Raw genomic sequence first — 20,385 nt, 5'->3', positions numbered from 1 at the left:
GGCCCTGGGAGGTCCGCCAACCTCGGTGGTGGTAGCGCACCAGAAAGCTGCCAGGTTCAGCTCGAGCCACAGGAAAAGCCAGGTGAGGGGAGCTTCCACTCACACAAGAGCTCTCTGCAACTCAAGAAACATGAAGGGAGAGCGGCAGGGAACAATGGAGGAGCAGATCACAAGGTAGAAAAACATGTGGAACAGCAAGAGAACTAGAGCAGCTGCGTCTCCCTCCCTCCCCCACTGCCTGTGCCCAGCTCCAGCAAACAGAGCAGCAGTCCCGGGACCCAGCCACGCCAACTTGAGCCGACAGTGGGATCCAAGCAGGAGCAGAGTCCAGCAGTAACATAAGCGGCTCTGGCAGCCGTAACAGCAGCCCCAGCAGCAGCAGATCCAGTAGCAGCAGATCCAGCAGCACCAGCTTCAGTGGCAGCAGCAGAGGTGGTGGGCCCAGCAGCAGCAGCTTCAGCAGCAGCAGTGGCTCCAGCAGTGGCAATTACAGCAGTAGTAGCAGCAGCAGCAGTGGACCCAGCAGCAGCTTCAGCAACAGCGGCAACAGACCCAGCAGCAGCAGATTTAGCAGCAGCAGTAACAGATACAGCAGCGGCAGCTTTAACAGCAGCAGTTCCAGCAGCGGGGGTACTGATCTGCAGGGCCACAGTTGCCAGGCTTGGTTTGCCCCACAGGAAAAGCCAGTGCCCAGCTCCAGAAAAAAGAACAGCAGCCCGACGACCCAGGCAGCAACTTGACTGAGACCAAAATCATCCAAGGTAACTGGGATTGCACCAGGGAAGGGTCTCATTTGGTCACAAGCTGACTTGGATTCCTCAACAGACCAGAAATCTTAACCTCTTTGTCGCTAGAGGATCTGGTTGTTATAATAACTACTCTTGCATACATACTTGGGGCTGTTTTTGATTGAATGTGTGCAGTGTTTAGTTAAATTTTAGAATCTACCTGTATTTTATTCCACTCAGCCTACTTGAATACTCCTATAGCAGGGAAACTCAACCCCTAGGAACACTTTTGTGGATACTCTGAGAGTCTTAAGAGCCACACCAAACACCTTAAGCTCCTACCCTGAAAATATATAATATCAAAAATCAATTGATACAGCTAAGAATACCCAGCTAGCTACAAAATCCAAGCATTAATTTAATCCAAGATGCAAAAAATATACACATTATAACACAAGAAACACTAAAAAGCAAGACAATATAAATCCACCTAAAAGTATTAATGCATCAGCAATGACCTCCAGTGAGAACAAGTTAGAGGAAATGCCTGAGAAAGATTTCAAAAGCATGATTATAAACATGTTCAAAGAAATCAGGGAGGAAACCTAAGGAATGAAAGAGAATAAAATCAAAGGAATCAAAGAAGATACAGAAAACCAATTTAATGAAATGAGGAAGTCAATACAAGACATAAATAAGGAAATAGAAATAATACAGAAAACCCAGTCAGAATTACTAGCAATGAAGAACACAGTTAATGAAATAAAAAACTTTGTAGAAAATCTCACCAGTAGAATGAATGAAGGAGAGGACAGAATATCTAAACTAGAAGACCATGTGGCAGATCTAATAGAGTCCAACAAAGAGAAACACAAATTAATAGGCAAGTATGAATGGGAATTTCAAGATATTTGGGACACTATAAAAAGATCAAACATATGAATTCAGGGTACAGTAGAAGGAGAAGAATTTTACTCCAAAGGCATAGTAGGCATTTTCAACAAAATCATAGAAGAAAACTTCCCCCAAATTGGGAAAGAGGTGCCAATGCAGATACAGGAAGCCTTTAGGACACCAACAAGACAAAACCTGGAAAGAACCTTCCTTGCCATATTATAATTAAACTACCAAACATATAAACCAAAGAAAATATACTGAAAGCAGTTAGACAGAAACATCAAGTCACATACAAAGGCAAGCCCATCAGGATCACAGCAGATTACTCAACACAAACTTTAAAAGCCAGAGGGCCTGGAATGATGTATTCCAAGTTCTGAAAGATAACAACTGTCAACCAAGGTTACTTTATCCTGCAAAGCTATCCATTCAAATAGACGGAGAAATAAGGACATTCCATGACAAAAGCAGGTTAAAGGAGTATTTGAAGACAAAACCAGCTCTACAGTAAATACTTGATAGAATCTTCCATGCTAAAGAAAAGGAAAGGCACACATATAAGGAACCTAGAAAAAAACAAGCAACACTCAAATACTAGTTAATACAAGAGAGTACAGGTAGAACTGGAACCACAAAAAAAACAAAAAAATGGCAAACATAAATACACACCTTTCAATAATATCTCTTAATATCAACGGCCTCAATGCCCCAACCAAAAGACATAGTTTTGCAGACTGGGTTAAAAAGCGGGATCCTACAATTTGTTGTCTCCAAGAAACTCACCTTTCTACAAAGGATAGACATTATCTTAGGGTGAAAGGTTGGAAAAAGGTGTTTCAAGAAAATGGGCATAGAAAACAAGCAGGGGTTGCTATCCTAATATCTGACAAGGTAGACTTCAGTCCAACATTAGTCAAGAAAGATAAGGAAGGTCACTTTATATTGATTAAGGGCACACTCCAACAGGAGGACATTACAATCCTAAACATATATGCACCTAACATGGGGGCTCCGAAATTCATCAAACAAACACTATTAGAACTAAGGTCACAGATAACACCAAACACAGTGGTGGTGGGAGACTTTAACACCCCACTCTCATCAATTGACAGGTCATCCCGGGAAAAAATAAACAGAGAGGTATCTGGACTAAATGAGGTCATAGAAGGAATGGACCTAACAGATATATACAGGACATTTCATCCAAATGCTGCAGAATATACATTCTTTTCAGCAGCACATGGAATATTCTCTAAAATAGACCATACATTAGGACACAAAGCAAATCTTAACAAATTCAGGAAAATTGAAATAATTCCTTGCATTCTATCTGACCATAATGGAATTAAAGTACAAATCAGTAGCAAAAAAGGCTATAGAGCATACACAAAATCATGGAAACTAAACAATACAATACTAAATGATGAATGGGTCAATGAAGAAATCAAGAAGGAAATCAAAAAATTTATAGAGTCAAACGATAATGAGAACACAACATACCAAAATCTCTTGGACACAATAAAGGCAGTTCTAAGAGGTAAATTTATAGCCTTAAGGGCCTATACTAAGAAATTAGAAAGGTCACAGGTAAACGACCTAATGCTTCTCTTTAAAGCCTTGGAAAAAGAAGAACAAGGCAAACCAAAAATCAGTACACAGGAAGAAATAATAAAGATTAGGGCAGAAATTAATGAAATAGAAACAACAACAAAAAAAAAAAAACCCAATCCAAACAATTAATGAAACAAAGAACTGGTTCTTTGAAAGGATAACAAGATTGATAAACCCTTAGCAAATCTGACCAAAAGAAAGAGAGAAGAGACACAAATTAATAAAATCAGAGATGACAAAGGTAACATCACAACAGATTCCAGAGAAATTCAAACAATCATAGGGACATACTATAAAAATATATACTCCACAAAGTATGAAAATCTGAAAGAAATGGATCGTTTCCTTGATTTATATGACCTACCTAAATTAAATCAAGATGAGATTAATCACTTAAAAAGACCTAAAACAAGCATGGAGATCCAAACAGTCATCAATAATCTCCCAACTAAAATAAGCCCAGGCCCAGATGGATTCACTGCTGAATTTTACCAGACCTTCAAGGAAGAGCTAACACCATTGCTTCTTATGCTTTTCCAGGAAATAGAAAAAGAAGGAATTCTACCAAACTCCTTCTTTGAAGCCAGCAACCCCCTGATCCCAACCCAGGCAAGGATAGAACAAAAAAGGAAAATTACAAACCAATCTCCCTCATGAACATAGATGCAAAAATTCTCAACAAAATATTGGCAAACAGAATGGAAGAATATATCAAAAAGATCATTCACCCTGACCAAGTAGGCTTTATCCCAGAGATGCAGGGATGGTTCAACATGGGCAAATCTATAAATGTAATACATTATATAAATGGGTTGAAGGACAAAAATTGTATGATCATCTCATTAGACGCAGAGAAAGCACTTGACAAAATCCAATATCCCTTCATGATAAAAGTCCTACAGAGATTGGGAATAGAAGGAACATATCTCAGTATAATTAAAGCTATTTATGACAAGCCTACAGCCAAAATATTACTAAATGGGGAAAAACTGGAAGCTTTTCCACTAAAATCAGGAACAAGACAGGGGTGTCCACTGTCCCCACTTTTATTTAATATAGTTTTGGAAGTCTTAACCATAGCAATAAGACAAGAGACACACATAAAAGGAATAAAAATTGGAAAGGAAGAGATCAAGTTATCATTATTTGCAGATGACCTGATTCTATACATAAAGGGCCCTAAAGACTCTACTAGCAAACTATTAGAGCTGATAAAAACCTACAGCCATGTAGCAGGATACAAAATAAACACACAGAAATCAGTAGCCTTCATATATGCTAACAACAAACACACAGAGAATGAAATCAGAGAATCACTCCTATTCACAATTGCATCAAAAAATAATAAAGTACCTTGGAATAAACCTAACCAAGGAAGTAAAGGATCTCTACAATGAGAACTTTAAAACACTCAAGTGAGAAATTGCAGAAGACACTAGAAAGTGGAGAAACATCCCTTGTTCCTGGATTGGGAGAATCAAAATTGTGAAAATAGCAATATTACCAAAAGCAATCTACACATTTAATGCAATCCCTATCAAAATTCCAAAGGCATTCTTCATGGAAATAGAAAAAACAATCCAAAAATTCATTTGGAATCACAAAAAACCTCGAATATCTAAAATAATACTGAGCAACAAAAATAAGGCTGGTGGTATCACCATACCTGATTTTAACCTATACTACAGAGCCATGGTAACAAAACAGCATGCTACTGGCACAAAAACAGACATGTTGATCAGTGGAATAGAATAGAGGACCCAGATGTAAGTCCAGGTAGCTATAGCCACCTGATATTTGATAAAAAATGCCAAAAATACTCTTTGGAGAAAAGGCAGCCTCTTCAGCAAATGGTGTTGGGAAAACTGGATATATATCTACAGAAGGATGAAAACAGATTCTTCTCTTTCGCCATGCACAAAAATTAAGTCCAAATGGATTAAAGACCTTAACATAAGACCTGAAACTCTGAAACTGCTAGCGGAAAAAGTAGGGGAAACCCTTCAACATATTGGTCTTGGCAAAGACTTTCTGAATACAACCCCAATTGCTCAGGCAATAAAACCACAGATTAATCACTGGGACCTCATGAAATTACAAAGATTTTGCACTGCAAAGGACACAGTGAAAAAAGCAAAGAGGCAGCCTACAGAATGGGAAAAAAATCTTCGCCAGCTATATATCTGATAGAGGATTAATATCTAGGATATACAAAGAACTCAAAAAGTTAAATAATAAGGAATCAAACAAGCCAATCAAAAAATGGGCTATGGAGCTAAATAGAGAATTCTCAAAGGAAGAAATATGAATGGCATATAAGCATCTAAAAAAATGTTCTATGTCACTAGTCATCAGGGAAATGCAGATTAAAACTACGTTGAGATTCCATCTCACTCCTGTCAGTTTGGCCACCATCATGAAAACAAATGATCATAAATGTTGGTGGGGATGTGGAAAAAGAGGAACCCTTCTGCACTGCTGGTGGGAATGCAATCTGGTCCAGCCATTGTGGAAAACAGTGTAGAGGTTCCTAAAACAGCTAAAGATTGATCTACCATATGACCCAGCTATAGCACTCCTAGGCATATATCCAAAGGACTCATCTCATTTCCTTAGAAGTACGTGCTCAACCATATTTATTGCTGCTCAATCTATAATAGCTGGGAAATGGAACCAGCCTAGATGTCCCTCAACAGATGAGTGGATAATGAAGATATGGCACATTTATACAATGGAGTTCTACTCAGTGGTAAAGAAAAATGAAGTTATGAAATTTCAGAAAAATGATGGACCTGGAAAGTATTATACTAAGTGAGGTAACCCAGGCCCAGAAAGCCAAGCGCCACATGTTCTCTCGCATATGTGGATCCTAGCTACAGATGATTGGGCTTCTGTGTGAGAAGGAAAATACTTAGTAGCAGAGGCCAGTAAGGTAAAAAGGAGACATAAAGGGTAGAGAAAGGAAGGGAAGAGGATACTTAATAGGTTGATATTGTATATATGTAATTACAATGATTGTAATGGGGAGGTAATATGATGGAGAATGGAACTTCAAATGGGAAAGTGAGGGAGTGGGGAGGGAGGGAATTACCATGGGATATATTTTATAATCATGGAAAATGTTAATAAAAATTTAAAAAAAAAAGGGCTATGGAGCTAAATAGAGCATTCTCAAAGGAAGAAATACGAATGGCATATAAGCATCTAAAAAAGTGTTCTACATCACTAGTCATCAGGAAAATGCAGATGAAAACTACATTGAGATTCCATCTCACTCCTGTCAGATTGGCCACCATCATGAAAACAAATTATCATAAATGTTGGCGGGGATGTGGAAAAAGAGGAACCCTTCTACACTGCTGGCTGGAATGCAATCTGGTCCAGCCATTGTGGAAAACAGTGTGGAGGTTCCTAAAACAGCTAAAGATTGATCTACCATATGACCCAGCTATAGCACTCGTAGGCATCTATCCTAAGGACTCATCTCATTTCCTTAGAAGTACGTGCTCAGCCATGTTTATTGCTGCTCAATTTATAATAGCTGGGAAATGGAACCAGCCTAGATGTCCCTCAACAGATGAGTGGATAATGAAGATGTGGCACATTTATACAATGGAGTTCTACTCAGCGGTAAAGAAAAATGAAGTTATGAAATTTGCAGAAAAATGGATGGACCTGGAAGGGATTATACTAAGTGAGGTAACCCAGGCCCAGAAAGCCAAGCGCCACATGTTCTCCCTCATATGTGGATCCTAGCTACAGATGATTGGGCTTCTGTGTGAGAAGGAAAATACTTAGTAGCAGAGGCCAGTAAGTTTAAAAGGAGATATAAAGGGAAGAGAAAGGAAGGGAGGAGGGTACTTAATAGGTTGATATTTTATATATGTAAGTACAATGATTGAGATGGGGAGGTAATATGATGGAGAATGGAATTTCAAAGGGGAAAGTGTGGTGGGGGAGAGTGAGGGTATTACCATGGGATCTTTTTTATAATCATGGAAATTGTTAATAATAATTGTGAAAAGAAAAATAATAAATGAAAAATGGAGTAAGTCAAATAGAAAGTTTGGTAAAAATCTCACCAATAAAATGGGTCAAGGAGAGGACAAATTAGCTAAACTAGAAGACCAGGTGGCTGATCTAATATAATCCAACAAAGAGAAATATGAACTAATAGGAAGGCATGAATCAGAATTTCAAGACATTAGGAACACTATGAAGAGATCAACATAAGAATTCAAGGTATAGTAGAAGGAGAAGAATTTCATTCCAAAGGCATAGCAGGTATTTTCAACAAAATCACAGAAGAAAACTTCCTCCAAGTAGGGAAAGTGAAGCCAATATAGATTGTTGCAGTCAGGTTTGCATTGCTGGTAGAAATCACCCAACCAAGAGAAGCTTCTGGGAAAAGAGGTTTATTTGGGCTTATAGGCTCAAGGGGAAGCTCCACCATGGCAGGGGGAAATGATGGCATGAGCAATGGGTGGACATCAACCCCTGGCCAACATTAGGTGGATAATAGCAACAGGAGAGTGTGCCAAACACTGGCATGGGGAAACTGGCTATAACACTCATAACCCCCCCCCCAACAATACACTCCCTTCAGGAAATATTTATTCCCAAATATCCATCAGCTGGGAACCTAGCATTCAGAACACCTAAGTTTATGGGGGACATCTGAATCAAACCACCACACAGATACGGGAAGAACCTTTCACTGTCTTTTCTTTTGTGTGTGTGGGGGGGCGGGGGGGTTGAAGTACGGTCTCTCTCTAGCCCAGGCTGACCTGGAGTGAGTTCAAGGCCACCCTGAGACTACATAGTGAATTCCAGGTCAGCCTGGGCTAGAATGAGACCCTACCTCAAAAAGAAAAAAAAAAAAAAGTATATTGAAAGCACTTAGAGAGAAAAATCAAATTACATACAAAGGAAAGTCCATCAGGATAACAGCAGATTACTCAACATAAACTGTAAAAGCCAGAAGGGGTTGGAATGATGTATTCCAAGTTCTGAAAGATAACAACTATCAGCAAAGATTACTTTATTCTGCAAAGCCATTCAGCCAAATAGATGGAGAAATAAGGAAATTCCATAAGAAAAACAGGCTAAAGGAATATATGAACACTAAACCAGCTCTACAGAAAATATGTGATAGGATCCTGCATGCAGAAGAGAAAGAAAAAAAAGCCGGGTGTAGGGGCATATGCCTTTAATCCCAGCACTTGGGAGGCAGAGGTAGGAAGATTGCCAAGAGTTCAACAACACCCTGAGATTACACAGTGAATTCCAGGTCCTGAGCTAGACTGAGATTCTACCTTGAAAAACCAAAAACAAATAAGTAAATAAGAGAGAGAGAAAGTCAAAGAAAAGCATACACATAAGGAAGCAGGATAAAGTAAATACTCAAATAATACTTAAAACAAGAGAGTCATCAAAAAATCAAAAGAACTACAAAACAGGAAGAATGGTAAGAATAGATACACACCTTTCAATAATAATTATTAATATCAACAGCATCAATGCTCCAGCCAAAAGACATAGATTTGCAGACTGGGTTAAAAAGCAGGATTCTTTTATTGTTGCCTCCAACCCACTTTTCCATAAAAGATGAACACTATCTTAGGGTAAGAAGTTGGAAAATGGTATTTCAAGCAAATGGGCCTAGAAAACAAGCATGTATTCCTATTCTAATATCTGACAGGGTAGACTTCAAACCAACATTAGTTAGGAAAGATAAAGAAGATCGCTTTATATTGATTAATGGGACGCTGTAATAGGAGCACATTACAATCCTAAACATATATGCACCTAACGTGGGGCACCTAATTTCATCAAACAAATGCTATTAGAACTAAGGTCACAGATAACACCAAACACAGTTGTAGTGGGTGACTTTAACACCTCACTTTCATCAATTGACAGGTTATCCCAGCAAAAAATAAAGAGAGAAGCATCTGGATTAAATGTGGTCATAGAACAAATGGACCTAACAGATAGCTACAGAACATTTTACCCAAATCTGAGGAATACACACTCTTTCCAGCAGAACATGGAACATTCTCTAAAATAGACCATATATTAGGACACAAAACAAACCTTAATAAATACAGAAAAAAATGAAATAATTCCTTGCACTGTATTTGATTCACAATGGGATTAAACTAAAAAACAAACAGCAAGAAAAGTTATAGAGCATACACAAAATCATGGAAACTAAGAAACACACTACTAAATGATAAATAGGTCATTGAATAAATCAAGAAGGAAATTTAAAAAAATCATAGACTCAAATGATAATTAGAATACAACATTCCTCCCTTGGGACACAATGATGGCAGTCCTAAGAGGGAAATGTATAGCTTTAAGTGCCTATATTAAGAAATTAGAGCCGGGCGTGGTGGCACACGCCTTTAATCCCAGCACTCGGGAGGCAAAGGTAGGAGGATTGCTGTGAGTTTAAGGCCACCCTGAGACTCCATAGTGAATTCCAGGTCAGCCTGGGCTAGAGTGAGACCCTACCTCGAAAAACAAAAATAAAAAAAATAAATTAGAAAGGTTGCAAGTAAACAACTTAATGCTTCATCTTAAGGCCTTGGAAAAAGAAAAGATAAACCAAAAATCAGTAGATGAGAAGAAATAATAAAGATTAGGGCAGAAAGTAATGAAATAGAAACAAACAAACAAAAAAAAAAACAAAGAATCAATGAAACAAACAGTTGGTTCTTTGAAAGGATAAACAAGATTGATAAATCCTTAGTAAATCTGACCAAAACAAAGAGAGAAGAGACACAAATTAATACAATTAGAGATGAAAAAAGCACCATTACAACAGATACCAAAGAAATTCAGAAAATCATAAGAAAATACTTTAAGAACATGGTGTTGCAGACAGGTTTGCATTGCTGGTAGAAATCACCCAACCAAGAGCAGCTTGTGGGAAAAAGAGGTTTATTTTGTCTTATAGGCTCAAGGGGAAGCTCCACAATGGCAGCGAAAATGATGGCATGAGCAGAGGGTGGACATCACCCCCTGGCCCACAAAGACCATAGCAACAGGAGAGTGTGCCAAACACTGACAAGGGGAAACTAGCTATAACACCCATAAGTCCGCCCCCAACAATACACTGCCTCCAGGAGGTGTTAATTCCCAAATTGCCATCAGCAGGGAACTTACTAGCATTCAGAACGCCTAAGTTTATGAGGGACACCTGAATTAAACCACCACACATGTACTCCACTAAGTTTGAAAATCGGAAAGAAATGATTTCCTTGATTAATATGAACTACCAAAATTAAATCAAGTTGAGATTAACCACTTAAATAGACCTATAACAAGTATGAAGATCCAAGCAGTTATATTAAAAAATCCCAACTGAAAACATTCCAGGCCCAGATGGATTCATTAGTGAATTTTACAAGACCTTTAAGGAAGAACTAACACTAATGCTCCCCAAACTTTTCCACAAAATAGAAAAGGAAGGAACTCTACCAAACATTTTCTATGAAGCCAGTATCACCCTGATACCAAAACCAGACAAAGCCAAAAAAAAAAAAAGAACACTATAGACCAATCTCCCTCATGAATATAGATGTAAAATTCCCCTCAAAAAAATATTGGCAAACTGATGCTTTTCGCCAAGATGGCGCCGAAAGCGAAGAAGGAAGCTCCTGCCCCTCCCAAAGCTGAAGCCAAAGCAAAGGCCCTGAAAGCCAAGAAGGCCATGCTGAAAGGCGTCCACAGCCACAAAAAGAAAAAGATCCGCACGTCACCCACCTTTCGGCGACCCAAGACATTGCGCCTCCGGAGGCAGCCTAAATACCCTCGGAAGAGCGCCCCCAGGAGAAACAAGCTTGACCACTATGCCATCATCAAGTTCCCCCTGACCACTGAGTCGGCCATGAAGAAGATAGAAGACAACAACACCCTAGTGTTCATTGTGGATGTTAAGGCTAACAAGCATCAGATCAAACAGGCTGTGAAGAAACTCTATGACATTGATGTGGCCAAAGTCAACACCCTGATCAGGCCTGATGGAGAGAAGAAGGCCTATGTTCGGCTGGCTCCCGATTATGATGCTTTGGATGTTGCCAATAAAATTGGGATCATCTAAACTGGATCCAGCTGGTTAATTCTAAATACACCTTTTTTTTCACTATAAAAAAAATATATTGGCAAACTGAATTCAAGAATATATCAAAAAGATCATTCACCCCAACCAAGTAGACTTTACCCCAGAGATTCAGGGATGGTTCAACATACACAAATTGATAAATGTAATACACTATATAAATGGACTGAAGGACAAAAATCACATGATAATCTCAATAGATGCAGAAAAGACATTTGACAAAATCCAACATCTCTTCATGTTAAAAGTCCTAAGAGGTCACTGTGAGTTCAAGACCAGCCTAAGACTACACAGTGAATTCCAGGACAGCCTGGGATAGAGTAAAACCCTACCTTGAAAAACAAAACAAAAAGTCTAAGGAAACTGGGAATAGAAGGAACATATCTCAACATAATAAAGGCTATTTATGACAAACCTACAGCCAACATAATACAAAATGGGGGAAAACTTGAAACTTTCTCACTAAAATCAGGAGTAAAGACAAGGGTGTCCACTATGCCCACTTTATTTAATATAATACTGGAAGTCTTGGCTATAGCAATAAGGCAAGAGACACATATAAAAAGGATACAAATTGGAAAGGAAGATATCAAATTCTCATTATTATGCAGATGATATGATTCTATACATAAAGGACCCTAAAGACCCTGTTAGAGCTGATAAACACTTTTAGCAACATAGCAGGATACAAAATAAGCACATAGAAATCAGTAGCCTTTCTATATACTAACAACAAACATGCTGAGATGAAATCAGGGGATCACTCCCACTACAATTGCCTCAAAAATAATAAATAAATAAAGTACCTTGGAATAAACCTAACCAAGGAAGTAAAGAATCTCTACAATGAAAACTTTAAAACATTCAAGTGAGAAATTGCAGAAGACACTAGGAAATAGAAAGACATCCCATGTTCTTAGATTAGAAGAATCAATATTGTGAAAATGTCAATCTTACCAAAAGCAATCTACACACTTAATGCAATCCCCATCAAAATTCTAATGGCGGGCTGGAGAGATGGCTTAGCAGTTAAGCACTTGCCTGTGAAGCCTAAGGACCCTGGTTCGAGGCTCAGTTCCCCAGGTCCCACGTTAGCCAGATGCACAAGGGGGCGCACGCGTCTGGAGTTCGTTTGCAGAGGCTGGAGGCCCTGGCGCGCCCATTCTCTCTCTCTCCCTCTATCTGTCTTTCTCTCTGTGTCTGTCGCTCTTAAATAAATAAATAAAAACAACAAAATTCCAATGGCATTCTTCATGCAAATAGAAAAAAAAAATCCAAAAATTCATTTGGAAGCATAAAAAAACCTCAAATATCTAAAACAATGTTTTAAAGGTTTTTTTGTTTTATTTATTTATTTTAGAGTGACAGACAGACAGAAAAAGAGGCAGAGAGAGAGAGAGAATGGGCACACCAGGGTCTCCAGCCACTGCAAACAAACTCCAGATGCATGCATCACCTTGTGCATCTGGTTTATGTGGGTCCTGGGGAATCGAGCCTTGAACCAGGGTCCTTAGGCTTCACAGGCAAGTGCTTAGCCACTAAGCCATCTCTCCAGCCCTCTAAAACAATTTTAAACAACAAAAATAAGGCTGATGGTATCACCATACCAGATTTTAACCTATACTACACAGCCATAGTAACAAAAACAGCATGGTACTGCTACAAAAGCAGATATGTAGATCAATGGAACAGAATAGAGGACACCTGATCTTTGACAAAAATGCCAAAAATATCCATTGGAGAAAAGACAGCCTCTTCAGCAAATAGTGCTGAGAAAACTGGACATCTGTATGTTGAAGGATGAAAATAGATCCTTATCTCACTGCATGCACAAGAATTAAGTCCAGTTGGATCAAAAACCTTAATATCAAACCTAAAACTCTGAAGCTGCTAGAGGAAAGAATAGGGGAAGCCCTTCAACATATTGGCATAGGTAATGACTTTCTGAATATAACCCCAGTTGCTCAGGAAATAAAATCACTAATCAACCACTGGGACCTCATGAAATTACAAAGCTTTTGTACAGAAAAGGACACTGCGAATAGAGCAAAGAGGCAATCTACAGAATGGGAGAAAAATTTTTCCTAGCTATACATATGACAGAGGATTAACATCCAGGATATAGAAAAAACTCAAAAAACGAAATAAGAAATCAAACAATCCAATTTAAAAACTGGGCTATGGGGCTGGAGAGATGTCTTAGTGGTTAAAGCACTTTCCGGCAAAGCCAAACACCACAGTTTGATTCCCCAAGACCCATGTAAGCTAGATGCACAGGGTGGCACATGCATCTGTAGTTCATTTGCAGTGGCTGGAGGCCCTGGAGTGCCTATTTTCTCCCTCCCTTCTTCCTTCTCTCCCATCCTTCCTCCCTCCCTCCCCCCTCTCTCTCTTGCTTTCTCTTAAATAAATAAAAATTAAAAATAACAAATAAATTTCAAAAATGGGCTATGGAACTAAATAGAGAGTTCTTAAAAGAAGAAATACAGATGGCATATAAACATCTTTAAAAATGTTCTACAATCCTTAACCATCAGGGAAATGCAAATTAGAACTACTTTGAGGTTCCATCTCACTCCTGTCAAAATCACTATCATCAAGGAAACAAATGACAATAAAATCCAGGAAGGATGTGGAAAAAGAGGAACCCTTCTACAGGTGGTAGGAATGTAAACTGGTACAGTCATTGTGGAAACCAGTGTAAAGGTTCCTGAGACAGCTAAAAGTAGATTCACCATAGGACCCAGCTAAACCACTCCTAGGCATATATATCCTATGTATTCATTGCACTACCTTAGAGACACTTGCACATCCATGTTTATTGGTGCTCTATTCACAATAGCTAGGAAATGGAACCAGCCTAGATGTCCCTCAACTAACGAGTGGATAATGAAGATGTGGTAGTTTATACAATGGAGTTCAATTCAACAGTAAAGAAAAAAGAAATTATGGTCTTCTGGGCCGGCTGGCGGTGGCGGCAAGCGGCAGGGGCATGTGGGCAAGCCAGGCAAGTGGCAGCTGAGCGGGTCTGTCTGAGCGGGGGTCCCTGGTCCCTGAGTATCCTGGGAGTGCAGAGTTCGGGGAGGGGCCGGGAGGCGTGGGGGAGCTGGGGCCTACCCCAGGAACGTGTCCCAGGCGACCGGACCCAGCCCTGAGTGTGGAAGCAATTCCAGGTAAAGGTTGCCCCAGCTGCCAGGTCCCTCGTTCGCCATGCGGGCTAAGCTCCTCAAATTGCGGGTCCTGGCGGCCCCTCACCCCTCAGCTCCCTGTGCCGCCCCTGAGGCCTGAGCCCCCGGGTCCTGGAAGCACCAGTTTCCTGGCCCTTTCCAGAAGCAGAAGCTGCCCTGAGCCTGACAGCCAGCTTTGTGACTTAGGGAGGTGAGCTCCTGAAACAATATAAAAAGGAGAAAATAGTCTTTTAAGGACATCGGCCTACAGAAAAGATGGGCTTCTTGGACAATCCAACTACCATTCTAGCTTATATTCAACAGTCACGCGTGACCAGCGATGACATGGGAATGTGTAAGATGGTTCTCATTGATCATGGTGTTGACCTAGAGAAGATTCATTTTCCTTCAATGCCTGGAGACAGTGGGTCGGAAATTCAGGGAAGCAATGATGAGACTCAGGGCTGTTTACACCCAGTAAGTCGATATTACCTCAAGTTGGGACTTTGGTATTAGAAGACGCTCAAACACAGGCTCAAACATTAGACCAACTCTCCAAAGAGAGACAAAACCAGATCAAATGCAAAAATATTCAGTGGAAAGAGACAAATTCTAAGCAATCAGCTCAGGAGTTAGTCACTATTTGAAAAAAAAAGTTCCTCAAAGAGAAGCCTCCAAGTTATGGAATATATTATTATAATACTCAATATTATCTGTACACCTGGAACAGTGCCCTCTGCATCTGAACATCCCTTTTAACGAGTATTCCAAATTTGATGGCAAGGGTCATATAGGTTCAACTACAACCAAGAAGACTGATGTCTACCTCCCCCTGCACTGGAGCCAGAACAGACTGCTGCCAATGACAGTGTTGACCATGGCCAGCGCCAGGGTGCAAGATCTCATTGGGCTCATTTGTTGGCAGTATACAAGTAAAGGACGGGAGCCAAAGCTCAATGACAATGTCAGTGCCTACTCCCTGCACATTGCTGAAGACAGTGGGGAGGTGGCCACGGATTTCCCCCCTACTGGACTCTATTGAGCCCATTCATAAGTTTGGCTTCAATACTTTGGCTCTGTTGAGAAGTATTCATCTCCTGGTTTGACATCCAGAGTCACTATTTGAATAAACGCTGCTCATGAATTCTCCCTTATTCAGGTGGATAACACCAAGGTCACCATGAAGGAAATCTTGCTGAAGGCAGTGAAGCAAAGAAAAGGATCTCAGAAAATATCAGGCCCTCAGTACTGCCTGGAGAAGCAGAGTGAACGCAATATCACAGTGGACGTGGAGAGCACGTTGGAGAGCCAAAATGCCTGGGAGTTATGCCTGGTCCGCAAGAACAGTATGTTGGCCACCTGGCTCTGTGCTGGCTTCGTCTGTTGCAAACATGCTTCTTTAGAAGTGATATGTTTAAGAACACTTGCTGGCCTGGCTTTCCTAGGCAGATTGAAGGTGACGGTTTTCCAAGGCAGACCACAGCCTTTGTGCCAGAAGTGTGTCCCAAAGCAGAATGAGAGACTCCATGCTGGTAGGAGTATGCATCCTATTGTGACTTGTAATTTTCGTTTTTCTTTTGAACTATCTTTCTAGTTTTGGAACAGACTTGGAAATGAGAGGCCCTTTCTGAGTCAGGAGGCTTTTGTATATAAAGCAGCTGACCCTGTGTGTTCAGGCATCAAGTTTTTTTTTTTTTTTTTTTTGAGGTAGGGTCTCACTCTGGCCCAGGCTGACCGGGAATTAACTATGTAGTCTCAGAGTGCCCTCAAACTCACAGTGATCCTCCTACCTCTGCCTCCCAAGTGCTGGAATTAAAAGTGTGTGCCACCACACCGAGCCAGGCATCAAGTTTTAGGAAATTATAGCCACTTGAATATTCTTAGCAGAAGGCAGCATTGCGAACAATTCTGAATGCCATACTGAGAACTGCTTTAAAACTTCAGTAAATTTCTGTTGTCATTTCTTCAAGTTGTGGGTTTTTGCCTTTCTTTTGCTCTGTTCTCCCCTGATGTAAGGGGCAAGCAATGTGAAAAAACTGATTGTGGCAACAGACTACCCATGGTAATGCCCACAACAGAGCCATTTCTTCTTCCCTATAGTATTCTTCCCCATTTCCACTAACTTTTTCATTCTTTATTTCATTTTAAGTGTTACATTTTGGGCTGGAGAGATGGCTTAGCAGTTAAGGCTTTTGCCTGCAAAGCCAAAGAACCTCAGTTCAATTCCTCAGGACCCACGTAAGCCAGATGTACAAGGGGGCACATGCGACTGGAGTTGGTTTGCAGTGGCTGGAGGCCCTAGCGCCCCCATTGTCTCTCTCTCAAATAAATAAATAATAGTAATTTTAAAAAATGTTACATCTTCAAAAAAGCTTTAGTACCATAGCTCTCCTGTGCTCCTCACATAAACCTGATCCATTCCTCATTTCCCCCCATCCAGTATACTGTTAGGGAAACCACTACTTCTTCATGGAATATATTTCTTTTATATAACTTTTCAATGATTGTCTAATGTCTGTCTCCCTCACTGGATGTAGGTCTGCAAGAACATTCCTGATTCATACCAGGTTGCTCTTCATTAAATTAGCAGCCTGCTGAAGTCCACATACTGCAGGAAAATACTCAGCAAAAATAGATTGAATGAGTGAATGAGCAGTAGGTCTTTACTCCTGCCCCTGACTGTGACCAGACCAGGCTGCTGCCCTTTGACAAAGGTCCCAGCTGTGTGTTCTGGCACAGCACACAACAGTTCATCAGATGGCAAAATGTGCTCTTGACATTCAGTTGCAAATTCTAAAAGTTGAAAGTTTGACATAAGAATTCTACATAAGTACACATAGAAACAAACCTCAGTGATTCCCAGATGGTCTGAAAACATTCACACAAGCAGTAAGCATCTGTAGAAGTGCTCATCCCTGTCAAGAATAAAATAAGAGTTGGGTGTAGTGGCGCGTGCCTTTAATCCCAGCACTGGGGGGGGGGGGGTTGGCGGGGGCAGGGTGGACAGAGTAGGAGGATCACTGTGAGTTCAAGGCCACCCTGAGATGACATAGTGAATTCCAGGTTAGGCTGGGCTAGAGTGAGATCCTACCTCAAAAAAAAAAAAAAAAAAAAAAAAAAAAAACCAAAACAAACAAACAAACAAAAAAGAATAAAATAAATATTCCAGGGCTGGAGAGATGTCTTAGCGGTTAAGCGTTTGCCTGTAAGGCCTAAGGACCTCCCTTAGAGGCTTGTTTCCCCAGGACCCACGTAAGCCAGATGCACAAGGGGCACATGCATCTGGAGTTCATTTGTAGTGACTAGAGGCCCTGGTGCACCCATTCTCTCTCTCTCTCTCAAATAAATAAATAAAAATAATCAACAAAAAATATCCTAATGCCAATTGCAGTACCTTCCCCTATCAAATAAGCCAGGTATTTCAAAAACCGACTTCATGGGTAAAAAGACTCTAGGAAAGCAGGCCTCCTCGGGCACTAATCACAGCAGTGAAACCTACATAGAGTAGATAGTCCACCTGTAAGCTTCAGAAGACCTGAAAGTGTTTGCCAAGTATTTCTGCTGTTTGAAATCTGTGTTGATGAGAAAAGAGCTAACATGCAACAATTTATGGACACTGATAATTTTCTAATGTCTTACATTGGACCAGGTGTGATGGTGCATGCCTTTAATCCCACCACTTGGGAGGCAGAGGTAGGAGAATTGCTGTGAGTTCGAGGCCACCCTGAGACTGCATAGTGAATTCCAGGTCAGTCTGGACTAGAATGAAACCCTATCGCAAAAAAAGTAAATTCTAATGTTTTACATTGGAAAAAAATAATAACTTATTGTATATCCCTATATTAGGAAATTGTGTAGAGTTTCATATGGGATACACTCTCAGATCACAATGAAATTCAGGTAGGAAACAAAGAAAAGACAACTAGAAAGTACATGTGCATTTGGAAGTTGAGAAGGAAGATTTTGAACCCATGAGTTAAAAGGAAAATAACAGTGGAAGTTAGAAACTGTTGTGATGCAAAGGATGAAAATTCTACATATTAAAATTTGGGGATATGGTGCTAGGAAGATGGATCAGCAGTTAAAAGCGCTTGCTTGCAAAGCCTCGGTTAAATTCCCTAGTACCCACGTAAAGCCAGATGCACAAAGTGGAATTCATTTAAAGTGACAAGATAGCACCCATGGTGTTTGTCTGTCTATTTTATCACAAATAAGTAAATAAATAAACAAATTTTTTAATTTGGGGGATATTACTAAAGCAACATTTTAAGGAAATTTTATTTTTTATCTTACAAATGAAACTGAAAATAATGAGCTAATCGTTCAGCACAAAAAAAAAAAGTTAAAGAAAATCCTGAGAGAATAAGAGTAAGGAAGAAATAAACTAGGCATGGTGGCGCATACCTTTAATCCCAGCACTTGGGAGGCAGAAGTAGGAGGATCACTGTGAGTTCAAGGCCACCCTGAGATTACACAGTGAATTCCAGGTCAGCCTGAGTTAGAGTGAGACCTTACCTCATAAAACAAAGACTAAGGAATAAATAAAGATAAAAGTAGAGATTAGTGAAATAGAAAATCAGACCCATCAAAAGGAATAGTTAGGGGGCTGGAGAGATGGCTCAGCAGTTAAGGTGCTTGCCTACAAAGCCTAACCACTCCAGTTTGATTCCTCATTACCCATGTAAAGCCAGATGCAGCAGCTCCAGGTCCTGGTGTACCCATTCTCTTCCTGTGTGTGTGTGTATGTGTGTGTGTGTGTGTGTGTGTGTGTTCTCTCTATCTCTGCTTGCAGATAAATATTTTTTAAAAGACTAAAGAAAAATAAAATTATGAAATTTGCAGGGAAATGAATTGGAAAGAATTATACTTAGTGAGGTAACCCAGGCCCAGAAAGCCAAATGCTACATGTTCTCTCTCATATGTGGATTCTAGCTACAAATGTTTGGACTTTTATGTGAGTTGGACTAAAACTTGGTAGCAGAGGCCAGTAATCTAGAAGGGGCTATAAAGGAGAGAGGAGAGGGGAGGACTTCAGGGGATGGTATTATATATATGTAAGTAGAAGAATAGATTACTGGACATGAAAAGGCCTAAGTGAGGTCAGGGAAAGAGATTGAGTAAAGGACGGTTGAGGGAGGGTTAATCAAAATCTAAGTGGGTATGAATAAGTCATATGAAAACCTGCTTTTTTGGACAATAGCCCACCCAGAAGCCATAGATTGTTAGTAGAAAATTTTCAGTACCAGTGAGTTGTTGGCCAGGGAGGTCCCTGGTGCCCCCAAATAATTACAGGCCATTGCTGAGGCTCTTGGTTTCCCACCAGGAATAGATGGTAAAACCCTGTTACTGAAGAGTCCACATACCTGGGCTGCAAGGTCACTGAGAAATCTTGCTGGAGCTGAGCTGAAAACCTCCTCCCTGTAGAACAGCTGGGAAAAACTATGCTGCATGCACCTCCATGGAGAGAGAAAAGTCATTAATGAAGATAAATAACAGTAGACACTGAAAGCCTTAACATGGGCCAGGAAGGCCAAATGAGCCAATGGGTGCAATAGTGGCATATCTGTTATGGGAGAAACCAACCATTCTCTAAATGGTCTGGAGGCCCACCCCACAGGAGGGAATACATGCCTGATACTGAAAACCTATGATGGGGGAAAGTCATGAGTCCTAGGGGTGTAATGCCCGCTGGTATCTGGCTAAATATGTATATTATGATCACCAAACTGCCCAGAAAGCACTCTTCTTAATGTTCATACCCATATACTAATGGTACTTTGACCTTTTTTTAGAGAAGCTTCTCCTTTCAGACAGCAGTGACCTCTGGGATGACTCAAAATGCACCATAGCTGGT

The 20,385-nt window shown here is 40.3% G+C and overlaps 1 protein-coding gene and 1 pseudogene across 1 annotated transcript; both read left to right on the top strand.

The window, feature by feature from the left end:
* The first annotated feature begins 10,867 nt into the window (after positions 1 to 10,867).
* On the top strand, positions 10,868 to 11,405 carry LOC123453295 (60S ribosomal protein L23a-like). Its single transcript, XM_045130171.1, has one exon. The coding sequence runs from the start codon at positions 10,876 to 10,878 to the stop codon at positions 11,344 to 11,346; it is 471 nt and encodes a 156-aa protein (XP_044986106.1). The 5' UTR covers positions 10,868 to 10,875; the 3' UTR covers positions 11,347 to 11,405.
* Positions 11,406 to 14,807: 3,402 nt separating this feature from the next.
* Positions 14,808 to 15,985, top strand: LOC101617206 (annotated as a pseudogene).
* The last annotated feature ends 4,400 nt before the right edge of the window (positions 15,986 to 20,385 follow it).

This window comes from Jaculus jaculus, chromosome 11, assembly GCF_020740685.1.
Source record: "Jaculus jaculus isolate mJacJac1 chromosome 11, mJacJac1.mat.Y.cur, whole genome shotgun sequence".
NCBI classification, from domain to species: Eukaryota; Metazoa; Chordata; class Mammalia; order Rodentia; family Dipodidae; genus Jaculus; species Jaculus jaculus.
Note: the sequence above shows the minus strand (reverse complement) of the source record. Positions and strands in the feature narration are given on the sequence as shown.